Source organism: Armigeres subalbatus, chromosome 3 (genome assembly GCF_024139115.2).
Source record: "Armigeres subalbatus isolate Guangzhou_Male chromosome 3, GZ_Asu_2, whole genome shotgun sequence".
In the NCBI taxonomy this organism is placed as follows: domain Eukaryota; kingdom Metazoa; phylum Arthropoda; class Insecta; order Diptera; family Culicidae; genus Armigeres; species Armigeres subalbatus.
This window is the reverse complement of record NC_085141.1, coordinates 121,176,521-121,190,006: the sequence shown is the minus strand read 5'-3', so window position 1 is coordinate 121,190,006 and position 13,486 is coordinate 121,176,521. Positions and strand designations below refer to the sequence as shown.

General features: G+C 39.8%; 1 protein-coding gene across 5 annotated transcripts in view; it reads right to left on the bottom strand.

Annotated features, from left to right (window-relative positions):
• LOC134223251 (serine/threonine-protein kinase Pak) overlaps window positions 1–13,486 on the bottom strand; it is a 180,291-nt gene that overhangs the window by 147,913 nt on the left and 18,892 nt on the right. For all 5 annotated transcript variants that reach the window (XM_062702393.1, XM_062702397.1, XM_062702394.1 and 2 more), the window contains exon 3: window positions 10,311–10,465. In XM_062702393.1, coding sequence (XP_062558377.1) covers window positions 10,311–10,465 — 155 coding nt within the window. The remainder of the gene's footprint in view (window positions 1–10,310; window positions 10,466–13,486) is intronic.

Here is a 13,486-nt window from a genome sequence, read left to right as displayed (position 1 = left end):
GAATTGTTTTTGATGATTCTTGTTCGAGGTAGATTTGATTTCTGTGTCGGTTTGATGAGAAGATTTTGCCAAGGAATGGTATACAACGCCGATTATTTATCCAAAATAGTTGATGTTAGAAATTTGGACATATTATGTATCTTAAAGGCATGGTCAAGTCAAGTCCTACGTCCACTTAACGGTTATGTCACAGACATTACCCACTGTTTGTTTTTTGGTTAAACTTGAACTCTAAGCGTGTGTTGCAAGCAGTGTTGTGCTAAATCATTACCAGACGATAATGGTTGCAATTTTCATGTGAAATATTTTCACGTGAAAGCAGTAGGCGAGTTGTCACCGGCGACAACTTCTCAAATTTTTTACTCAAACGATAGTAAACAAAGAATTTTCATTCAAACATTATTCTATTTGGCGTTATGGTTTCATGGTAGTAAGGAAATAGAGTTCAAAATGTAACGGTAAATGCTTCAAATCAAGATACAATTTTCAAACGATTCTCAATCACTGGCGAGTTTTATCACTTGATAATTTAAAAGTAAGATCGCAAGTGAGTTTTGATCACCCTCGATTTTTTAAAAATTTGATTTTTCCCATCCCTGGTGAAAAGTGTCGCAAGTAACCCAATTTAACGGTACATTGATAGATGAGCTCCAAGTAATTCCAGAATTAGGGATAGCGGTGAGACCTTGGGTGAGGCCAAACTCATCAGCTGTTATCACAAGACAGGTAGGGTTTCTTACCCCATTCCCGGCATAACATGTGTACAAATGCATTATCTTATTGATATTTTCGATACGAGACAATTTCTCCTGAGCTTTGTGTACCGTGTAATATTTAAATAGGGTTTACTTCTACTTAAAAATAGCTGTCCTTGTTAACCATCGTTTGAAAAAAGCTTTTTAATGATTTAAATCCCCTCGGCACTTATTTCATGCATAGCGATTGCTTTTCCGGCATATTTCGATTCAATTCCCGGCATAAGCAATTTCTCAATATCTTGATCTCTTTCTCTCTCGGAACGGTAGAAAATGCGACGTAAACAAAATCATAAATGTGCCACGACAACGTGATGCCAGACGGTATTATTAAAAATCATTTTTATTTGTTTGAGAATATACATTGACTCATTGAATATCCATTTAAATACTTCAAAAGAATATTAGTTAGTTTTTGTCGAGAGAATCATAAAAAAAAAAAACATTCTAGCGTCAACGTATTAGGGCTACGAAATGGTGAGGTGACATCTGGGAAGGAGCGTCAAACACAGGGATGCCAGATGATATTTTCAAATGTCTTCACAGTCGTTTAAAAATGTCTTCAAATGTCTTCAATATTAAAATTACGATCATCATCGAGAAATCCAATAGGTTTGTAAATTCAATCAAGTCCTTATTTTATTGATGTGGAATAATGTTTATTTTTTGTTAGAATTTTAGAGAATATTGCTTAAATATAATTTAAATATTTTTCAAATATTTATATTTAGTGTATATTTAGCTAGTTTCCCTGGATTTTTTATTGAGTCTGGTTAAAATTCCACCGGATTTTTTAACTGAATTTCCACGTGAAATTCTTCCAAACTTATTTTTAAAGAATACTTTGTAGGGATTCAAAATTTACCGTGAGATTTTTTGGAGGAGCTTCCGGGTAAATTTCTGGAGCAACTTCCGGATAAATCCTTGATGGAGCTTCTTATTACTTATACTAATTTCTTCTTATTACTTCTAAAACCTCCGACGAAATTTTCCGAAGAATTCCTGGAACATCCAAAGGATTTATTGAAGGAACTTCGGGTGGAATTGCTGCAGGATTTTCAAGATAAATTCCGAAGGGATTTTCTGGAGAAGTTCCTGAAGGATTCTCCTGATGAACTTCTGAAGGATATTCCTTAGGAATTACTAAAAGAATTTCTGGTGTTCAGGAATTCCACCGGAAACTCTTTCAGTAATTCCTAAGGAATATCCTTCAGAAATTCATCAAGAAAATCCTTCAGGAATTTCTCCAGGAAATCCCTCTGGAATTTATCCTGAAGTTCCTACAGGAATTTCTTCTTGTTTAGAAATTTCTGAACAAACTTCCGGGGGAATTCTTGGAAGTAGTTCTGGATGAGTTCTTGGAGGATCTTCTTGAGATATTGCTGCAGAAATTTCCGAAAGAAATCAGGAAATACCAGAGAAACTCCATAGTATACTTCTGGAAGCATTCTTGGAGAATCTTTCGGCAACATTCTTGGAGAATCTTCCAGAGGAATTCCTGGAGAAACTTCCAAAGGAATATTTACGAAAACTTCTGGAGGGAGCCCTGGAGGAGCTTCTGCGGGAATTCCTGGGCGAACTTTCGGAAGAATTTCTGGAAGAACTTCCGGAGGAATTCCTGAAAGAACTGCTGGAGGAATTCGTGAAGGAACTACCGGAGGAATTCTGGAGGATCTTCCGAAGAAATTCTTGGATATACTTTCGCTGGAATTCTTGGACGATCTTACGGAGTAGCTCTTAGAGGAAATTCCAAAGGAATTCCTGGAGGATTTTTTGGAGAAATCCCTGAAACTTCCGGACAAATTCGTGGAGGAAATTTAGGAGGAATTTCAGAAAGAATACCAGAACGATTTATTGGAAAAACTCGTAAAAGAATTCTCAGAGAAAATACTGGAAAAATGTCCAAAGATAATTCTAGAAAAATTACCAAAAGAATTCAAGGAAGAATTTAACGAAAGTGTGTAGCAAGTTTCCTCGGGATTTGTTTTAAGAACATTTTCCTGTAGTAATTTACCATGGAAGTTCTGAGGAATATCCATTTACCACCAAAACAATTTCAATTTCTTGTCGACATTCGTAAGATTTTTTTATGGAAATTAATTGAGACAATTTTTTTGTGGAAATAAAAAGGGATTTTTTGTGGGAGTTCTGTCGAACTTATAGAAATTAAGAAGAATTCCACGATAATTTTAACTGAATTTACAATTTTTATTCTCTAAAAAAAATTAGACAAGAAATTCCACATTCATCGGAAATTCTTCTTATTTTACACGAAAAAATCTATTAAATTTTCACTGAAAATTCTTTTAAAAATCCACGGGAAATTCAGAGTCTCCCGATGGATATTTAGGGGAATTTGAAATGATGGAATGGAAATGCCAAAAAAAATCAGATGAATTCAGAACGAATTTAGAAAAAAAAATCTGGTTCTAGCTCAACGGTTGAATATAGATTAAATCTAGTCATAGAAGAATTCTGTCTATGTTTGCCGCATATTAGATCGGTTATTGCGTTCCGATGTAATGATCGAAATACCTTTTCACAGACACGTCAAAAACGACGCCGCCGCCAAGGAAAATTCAAACGAATGCTGACATCGCATATTTTTTTAACCAGCGCACAGCTCAAAGCAAAGTGCGTATGAGGTCTAAAATGCGTTGCAATTATCAACCGGCTAGTGTGAATGTATTTTAATGTTTGAGATTCTAAGCCCGAGACAAAGACTATTATAACTTTTGTAATATTTATATAGTTTACATATAGAGGTTGCAGAATTTATATAAGTAAGCAATAAAATTGTATTTTCTATTTCTGGCTTATTGATTGTCTTCAAGTATCTTCAAATAAGTATAAAAGTCTTCAAATATTTTGAAAAGTCTTCAAAATGTCTTCACGAAATAAATGTCTTCACAGAGATTGAAATGTCTTCAAATTGAAGACATGTCTTCAAATCTGGCATCTCTGGTCAAACATATCTCTGGTCATAATTCACAAGCTCCAATACTCACGCTTCCACAGGTCTTTCGATGACAACTGACCGCCAGCAGAGGGTTGCGTACTTAGCTGGTAGTGCGGCCTGGGCACTGTTGTCCTTCTGACATCAACTAGAGTGAGAGGGTGTGACCTGGGGGCTTGCCTAGGATGTGGTGGGGTTTAACAGTAGGCTCTGTTGAACTTCTATAAAAAGCTGCATATACCCCCAAGCAGGCACTATCAAAACGACCGTGTGTCGCTCGAAGGTGGATAGGGACCTTAGGCCAACAACCTACTGCTCTCGAAACGTAACAAACCGTTCGAGAAACCTACGAATAAAGTTCGAGAACTGATATAACGGCGACAACTTTTGGCAAGAAACAAAGAACACGAATTGAAACATGGAATGTTTTAACGTTAGCTCAGCAGGATATGCTGGCACAACTCGCCAGCGAGGCATGGCGCATGAAGCTCGGAATCCCGGGACTGAGTGAAGTCCGTTGGTCAAACTTTGGAGAACACAAACTAGCATCGGGACAGGTACCAAGGAGTTGGTTTCCTGGTTAGCGACCATGCACAGGCGGCGCTCATCAAATGGTAACCAATTAAAAAGAGAATAATCATTGCCAGATTTAGAACACATTGCCAGATTTAGAACAGAACTACATGGGCGACTTCAATGCGAAGATCTACTCCGACAACACGGACTATGAGCGTGTCATGGGACGTCTTGGAGAAATGAGTGAAAATGGTGTGCTGCTTGCTGGCAGAATTCTGTGGCAATAACGAAATGATGATTGAAGGATCGCTCTTTGCCCATCGACCAGTGCACAAAGTCAGACATCTGTATCAGCCGAAAATGGAGACGGAGCCTTCTTGATGTCCGGAATAAACGCAGCGCTGACATCGTGTCTGACCATCACCTTCTAATTGTCGAGATCCAATTACGCATTGCTCGGATTCAGCGGTGGAAGAAGAGACTCGATTCAACACACGCTGACTAGAAGATCCAGCTGTAAAGAGATCGTTCATTAAAGAACTTGGAACTCGGGCAGCGGATGTTCCGGAAGATGACAGCGTAGAAGAGCAGTGGACGGTCATCAATAATGCCTTTATCGAAACAAGCGAGAACAACCTGGGTGAGCTGCGCACTTAGCGAACGTAGTGGATTACGGATGCAACCTGGCGGAAAATCGAGGAGCGTAGAGAAGCAAAGGCCGTGATAGAGCAGGCAAGAACCAGAGCAGCCAGGTACGAGTCCCGTCAACTGTATTCGACTCTAGAGAAGAAAGCTAAACGCTGCTGCAGACGGGACAAGCGATCGTGGGTGGACTCCCTGGCCGACGAAGGGGAGAAAGTTGCAACAACTGGCGATATTCGCCTCCTCTACGATATCTCAGCCTTAGTGGAGCAAGGATGAATCCGAGGATGCCGGTGAAAGACGCGACAGGTCAGTTACTTACCGACCCAACTGATCAGTTGGTTCGAGCACTACAAACAACTTCTTCAAGTTTCGACCCCCGACCAACTAACAACATCTCGGCATGAGCCGCCAAGGATGCGACGCATTACCCGCGTCAACTCCGAAGCTCCATCATTGCAAGAGATTGAAGCATCCATCCGAAGCATGAAATCCAACAAAGCTTCCGGGGTCGATTGCATTTCAGCAGAGATGGTCAAAGCTGACCCCGTGCTATCAGCGCAAATGTTGCATCAACTATTCTGCAATATCTGGGAAACCGCAATTTTTCCGGCTGACTGGATGCAGGGCATCTTAGTGAAGGTCCCAAAAAAGGGAGATCTGACTGTGTGCGACAATTGGCGAGGCATCATGTTACTGTGAATTGTTCTCAAAATTCTGTGCAAAGTTATCCAAAGTTATCCTAAGTATCCGATACAGCAGCAGTAAGGATTCCGCCCAGGAAGATCATGTGTGGACCATATTGTCACGCTCCGAATCATTCTGGAGCAAGTCAACGAATTCCAAGAGTTACTCTACCTGGTATTCATTGACTACGAAAAAGCATTCGATCGTCTGAGCCACGAAAATTTGTTTGGCGCCCTTAAGTAGACCCAATGGAGTTCTGGATAAAATCGTCGGCTTCGTCGAAGCGCAGTACTAAGCTTTTACGTGCAGAGTCCTGCATAACGGAGCTTTGTATGACCCAATCCGGGTAGTCGCTGGAATGAGGCAAGGATGCATATTCTATCTCCGCTACTGTTCCTCATCGTTATCGACGAGATCATAGTTCGATTGACCTGTACCAAACCGTGGGATGCTCTGACAACCTATTACTATGGAGCATCATTCGATTTGGCTGATTATATTGCTATACTAGCACAACGGCGCTCTGATATGCAGAGTCAGCTGAACAACATGGCCAAACGCTCCTGAACGGGCCTCACCATCAACGTCAACAAGACCAAATCGTTGGATGTAAACACAAACAACCCCTGCAACTTTTCGGTAGCAATGGAGAAGGTCGAAAACTTTCAATATCTTGGCAGCCAGTTAGCGTCGGACGGTGGAACCAAGATCAACATGGGAGCACGGATAAAGAAGACTAGGGCTGCTTTTGCGAGTTAACGAAATGTATGGAGATCTAATCAGATTAGTCAACGACCCAAATTTCGAATATTCAACTCAAACGTAATAACTGTGTTGTTATGCGCCAGTGAGACTTGGTATGTAACAGCAGAGATTACGCAGAAACTGCATGTATTTATCAACCGATGTCTACGTTTCATAACTCGGGCCTGGTGGCCTCACAATTGGATCTTGAATGCTGAGCTCCATCGACGATGCCATCAAAACCCGATATCGACAGAAATTCGAAAGCGTAAATTGAGGTGCGTCGGCCACACATTACGAAAGGACGGAAACTAAATCTGCAAACAAGCGCTGGACTGGAATCCAGCAGGTTATCGCAGCAAAGGCAGACCCAAGGGGCCCGTGGCGGCGTAGCCTCAACAAGGAAATAAAGGAAATCGACATGAATCTGACATGGGACCAGGTCAAGGCTAAAGCGAGCAGCCGCCCAGGATGGAGATCTTTTACGTTGGCTCTATGTACCCCTAGGGGTACTCAGGATACATGAGTGAGTCAACGTATTCAATAATTTTTCTATTAACGATGATCGATTATTTTCATATGAAAAAAGGTTTTAGGAATTTTGGCAGCACGGTGGTTAAAAGAACTGTGACGATTTCCAAAAAGGTGTTTATTTGATGATACAGATCGTAAAAGTAAAAAGATTGCTTTCGGCACAGTGCACTGTGGTGTTGCGACGAAGGCCGAAAATTTGAAAATTACATTTTTATTTTCTATAATCGGATCGATCGAAAGACGAATATATGGCAGAATAATATTGAGTGAGAGATAAATAAATAACAACGGCTCCCAAACATTCCAAGAAGTGATTTACATTACCCTACTTCTAATAGGAAATTCTGTTTTTTTTATCTCTGCTTACAACGTTTGCTAGTCGATGAATAAATCCAAAAACTAACACTGAATCAGCAAAATTATTTATGCACAACTGTTTCTTATTCATTCTCTTATTCATAATGTAATGATTAAAATTCACGAATCAAGTCATGGATGAATTCTTGACGTTTTTTAAGCAAGACATTTGGGAATGTATGATTTTCAAATCACTGATCCAAACTAATGATGATATAATTTTAATATCGTACCATCTAGCGAATGTAATCTCCATTACAAGTGAATGTAAATTTATTACGTCCACTTAATTTTATGACTTACAATAGTACAGGAATCACCCAGTTATATAAATCAAATTAAACCAAATGTTCACGTCAACCGCTGACAAATGTCGTTACATACATAGCACAGCAAAGCATCATCGCCACGTTCTGCCCACACTTATAACATAGTCAAACCAAACGAACTGAAACCCATAGTCTTGGCGAGCATAGTTTTTTTTGTGTGTGGACGACAGATCTCATACTCATTGGCGGCATGTGGGCGATAACATAATAATTAGCGATCGTAAACGGGAACCTCTGTCTTGCAACAAGCCCTTTATTAGGATAAACGGTGGTTTAACTGTAGTTGAGCTAGACGAAATGTCTTCTTAGTGTGATAAATGGTTTCACTACTGATCAAGCGATCGCCATCTGGTTTCATCAACTCGTCGCGGATTAACGTATGATGTATGAATTTGACATTATTTAAGGGATTTTTTTATATCATCAGTTATTTAACATTTTTACTAACCCTCAAAAGTCTGCTTATATTGGTTTGACCTCAGATGAACTGATTACGACTTGTCGAGTTACAATGTAGTAGCTGCGTTATTTTTTCAAATTCTGGTGCAGTATTCCCTATCTAAATCTTTTGTTACTTGTGTCGTGTCAGTCTCGACCGCGCGAGAGCATCGCTCCAATGATTTGCGTCACTGCATGATTGTCACTCCCGAATCGGCGCGAACATTCGCTAATAATCTCATTTCCAGTTATGGCCTGACTCGTGACTCGAGTCTTTCCAGATAATTATTTCCAAATCAGCACTTACAAGGTATCATGCAGGTCGACGCACCGATCTGAATCTTTCGATTCGGTACGCCCCAGCCAGTGCAGCGCATTAAATTCGTGAACTCCCATTATGTTTGTCACCAGCACCGCACACCGTGCCAGCAGCCCCTCAGGGGAGACTAATTATATCGAGAAGTTGACCTCCCTGTACCCGTTAACTGCACCGAATCGATGCGAAATGTGTTCAAGCCCATGGATACCCGCAGCTGTATTTCCTCCAACAGCCCATAAATATGCCAACCAGTCGCTGTTCAAGTAACACACTTATAAATACTCTTCTAATGGTAGACCGAGGAATTAGGCTGTATGGAAATTCGCACTAATGGCCAAACGAGAGCAAATTATAGTAACAGACTGACTGGTGAGATGGCCATTAGAGATAAATGCAATTTAAGGGGCTTGGAACTCCATTAAAAATGTGTAAAAAATGGGTTATCGCTTGCGTTTTGCCAAAAATCATTTATTGACGGATGTATTCCTAATCGTTGGTGTGAGTTTGCGAGATCGTATTAATTAAGTCACACCATGGCGGATCGTAGTCACGATCAAAAGAAATGTCGTAACACACTGCGTTTCACTTGAGGACTCTATACTCTCACAAGCACACACGGGACCGAACAGCTTGAAGTAATTAGTTCCGATTAGCACCCCGCTGTTGGCCCGTCGAGTTCATAAGCGAAGCCCACTTGTCTCAATTCGCAAGATTAATTTGAATTTCATTTGAGGTGTGTTTCGCTGGCGGCAGCTGAAATGCTCACCAGACTAATGATTTTTTTTTCAATGCAGACCTTGAGATTGGTCTGAAATAAATTGTCTTTGTTAAGAAGAGGTTTGCGATAATGGATTCCCAGTAAGGAGCACGTACGGTATAACCATTGAATTTCTCTCAAGTCAAAGTCAATGCACAGTGCAAAAAAAAACATTTATTTTAGGAATATATTTTGTTTACGGAAGTTTCAAGGTATTCAAATACACGTCTTTTGATAAAAACATGAAAATGGAATACGATTATGACACAAAATGTATTTTTCCACAAGTTTGATATAGAAACGTGGGTATCTTCAGCAAAGTTATAACAAATGCTAATTTAAAATAAAGATGACCGATTCCTAATGCTGGTAGAATTTATGTTATGTGTACACAAATCAACTTTGTAGAATTAAAACTCGTAATAGGTAAATCAATTAGGCATCCGCTTTTATTGCGAAAGAAAATTGCGCCTCAGTAAATTTTGCGTTAACCATAACATAAAAGGCAACTGTCGAGTGCCCCATTCAGTTCAATCGAAAGCAATTTTAATGCGATTTTGACTAGAGCAATAAAAAAAAGTTCAACTCAAAGGGAAGCGCAAGCCGAAAAGGGGAAACCGTTGCGTCATCAAATATTTAAAAGAAGGTATCCAAACTGGACTCTCGAAAAACGCATGGAACCAAAAGGTCACAAACAAAATATACTCGTGAAGAAGCAGAATGAAAGAAACAAAACAAGACTCATAAATAATTATCTCATCACACGACGCGACGTGGCTTGGTCGATGATGGTCTTTTGAAGAATAAGCCGCCCGTTGCGGATCAAGTGCGCAACCATCACATAACGAGTGAAAGGTTACTTTCCTCCGACTGACACCACCACCACCGGCCAATTGAGGATTGATGTTATCGCGAAGACATTAGTCACCCGCCGCATGTTCACGCAACAGTACGAGATTCTGAACTGGGGTAGAGACAGATGGTCTAGCAGCTATAGGGAAACAGATGTACTTTTCGCCGGATACATAGAATAATCGATTAGTTTTCTCGAGATTAAATTTCGTACAACGTTGTCAATTGAAGCCGCCCGTCGTAATGATTTTGGTGCAATCCTTCCATGTTATATCTGTTAGCCTGTGCAAGAGGGTTCGATTCTACTCAACTAACTCATCAACGGCGCAACGCAACGAAACTTCGCAACGGAACGAAACGCATGCTACACTATATGTGGAAGTGTGATTTGTTCTTCACAATAAATGGGAAAAGATGTACTTACCGTGAATTCTCCGGTGATGGCATCGAAGCCCACGTGGACCGTGTGCTCGAAGTTGGTCGGATAGGAGATGTTCGGCTTCGAATCGTTGTGGGACGCCTTGGAGACTTTGATTTTGTTTTTGAGCGTTTTCTTTTTGCGATCGGCATCGTCTGGTTCTGTGGAGGGAAAAGATTGGAGCAAATTTTAAACCTCCTATGGAATATAATACTTTAATTGCAAGAACCCCAGTTATAGTACCAATTTAATTTATTAATATTTTTTATAGGATTATTTAATCAGTTGATCAATTTATTTCACTCTAATTCATCCATTGAATGAAACATTAATTCACCACAGACAGGCAGGGGAAGCCTTCGACTACCTCGGCTTCACCGACCCGTAAGCTAGAGTTCTACCACCGGAGCGAGAGGTGGGGCACCAGTCCTCGCAAGCACGGTATAGTTCACAAAGACAATATGCTTGCACCAAGTAGCAGGTTTGAAATATGTCAAAGTCAATGTAGTGAAAACAATCAATCCCGTCGTGAGTGCGACTGTAGGGCAGCCAAATAATCATTCCAGCACCAATCATTCAATTTAGCTCAGTTCGAGCGTTACCGCATGAATGTGAATGTAAAACTGTATTCCAACGGATTTTTTTTTCAGAACTCTAAAGGAAATTCAACAGGAAACTTAAAAACTATTCGGAAGTTCCATTCCAATTATTCGAAAAATTCCAAGTGAAATTTAAAAAAAATGTGAAAGGCCGTTTAGCCGAATATCACGTTAAGCCGAAAGTCATCTAGCCGAATTGTATTTGGCCGAAATGAACGTTTGGTAATTAAGCCAAAAAAGCCGATGGCCCTAAAAGGCCGTTTGGTCGAAAAGGTTATCAGGCCGAAAATTCCGGTTTTGCCAAAATGGTCGCTTGACAGAAAGGTCCATTTGATCGAAAATTTCATTTGGCCCATACGACCAAATAGACTTTTTGGCCAAATAGCTTTTCTGGCGAATGACCATTTCATTCAAATGATCTATTTGGCCAAACGACTTTTTCGGTTAAATTATCAGCACAGAGAACAGACATGGATGCTCGAACAAAATTTCGTTAAAAACGTGTGTAAAGATTTAAATCGCACATCAGCGCCGCCAACGCAGGCTGCCCGACATAAAAACTCAATCTCACTAAGTGATGGCGTTGGCATACTCTACATAAACAATGTATAGCTGCCACCTAGGAGCGAGCCTAGGAGCAATTCGGAATGAACACTAGCGCTTAAAAGTAAAACACAGCAAATTTTAACCATATTTCTAGACTGCTTTGAGAATAGGTCGTATGTGCAAAAGAGAGATTCTCTTTGATCACGCTCTCTTTCGTTAACTTATCGACTAGTTTTGCATGTTTTGCTACATTTCCATTTCAGCGTGATAGACAAAGCTGTTGTCTTTGGATATCTGCCAAGAAATTCGAAGTAAACTTTTGTATAGTTTCGTAATAATCGAAAGAGAAGACTCTCTTTTGCACATACGACCTATTTTCAAAGCACTCTAGATTTATCAGCACACTAGCACCGCGCAACGGAGGCATAACGACATATTTCAAAATGACCAGTACAAACTTTTACACAAGCACGCGAATGAAGATGAACGTCTGTTCTCTGTGTTATCAGTTCGGCTAAACGTCATTTTTGGCCGTATGTTTATATCGACTAAATGACGATTACGGCCAGCTGGGTTTTGGCCTAATTGTTTGTTCGGCTAAATGACATATTCGGCCAAACTCCATATTTATCCTTTTCGTCGTTTGGCCGTAACCATCTACGAAAATCCATTTGTTTGCCGAAAGTCATCTAACCAAATTCCATTTGGCCAAAAGCGACATACAGCCGAAAGAGATATTTGGCCGAAAAAGTTGTTTGCCCTAATAGGTCATTGCTGTTTGGTCAAAGGGTCGTTTCGCCAAAATGTTTTACTTTCAAACGACAATTTCGGACAATTTCTTTATTTGGGAAATTTTCAACTAAATCAAATTTAATCCTCTGTCCACAAAATCTCGTAGCCAAATAATTTAATTTCTGGCCGTATGTTTATATCGACTAAATGACGATTACGGCCAGCTGGGTTTTGGCCTAATTGTTTGTTCGGCTAAATGACATATTCGGCCAAACTCCATATTTATCCTTTTCGTCGTTTGGCCGTAACCATCTACGAAAATCCATTTGTTTGCCGAAAGTCATCTAACCAAATTCCATTTGGCCAAAAGCGACATACAGCCGAAAGAGATATTTGGCCGAAAAAGTTGTTTGCCCTAAGAGGTCATTGCTGTTTGGTCAAAGGGGTCGTTTCGCCAAAAAATGTTTTACTTTCAAACGACAATTTCGGACAATTTCTTTATTTGGGAAATTTTCAACTAAATCAAATTTAATCCTCTGTCCACAAAATCTCGAAGCCAAATAATTTAATTTCTGGCCGTATGTTGACACTGCCAAAAATATCTATATAAGATATATGTGTCGCCGTTATAAATTTTTGCAATAGCTCCATCCTAATAGAATCGATATAGAACCACACATAAATTAAATAATTGCTAATACGATACCACACATAAAGTTTATTTGGATATATATTTTATTAGTAGTTCGCGTGGAGAATGGTTATGTGTGCGCTGATATACATCATAAGTAAAATCTATGGATTTTGCCAATAAATATGTGTGGATTTTTAATAGTGTATATCGACTAAATGACGATTACGGCCAGCTGGGTTTTGGCCTAATTGTTTGTTCGGCTAAATGACATATTCGGCCAAACTCCATATTTATCCTTTTCGTCGTTTGGCCGTAACCATCTACGAAAATCCATTTGTTTGCCGAAAGTCATCTAACCAAATTCCATTTGGCCAAAAGCGACATACAGCCGAAAGAGATATTTGGCCGAAAAAGTTGTTTGCCTTAAGAGGTCATTGCTGTTTGGCCAAGGGGTCGTTTCGCCAAAAAATGTTTTACTTTCAAACGACAATTTCGGACAATTTCTTTATTTGGGAAATTTTCAACTAAATCAAATTTAATCCTCTGTCCACAAAATCTCGTAGCCAAATAATTTAATTTCTGGCCGTATGTTTATATCGACTAAATGACGATTACGGCCAGCTGGGTTTTGGCCTAATTGTTTGTTCGGCTAAATGACATATTCGGCCAAA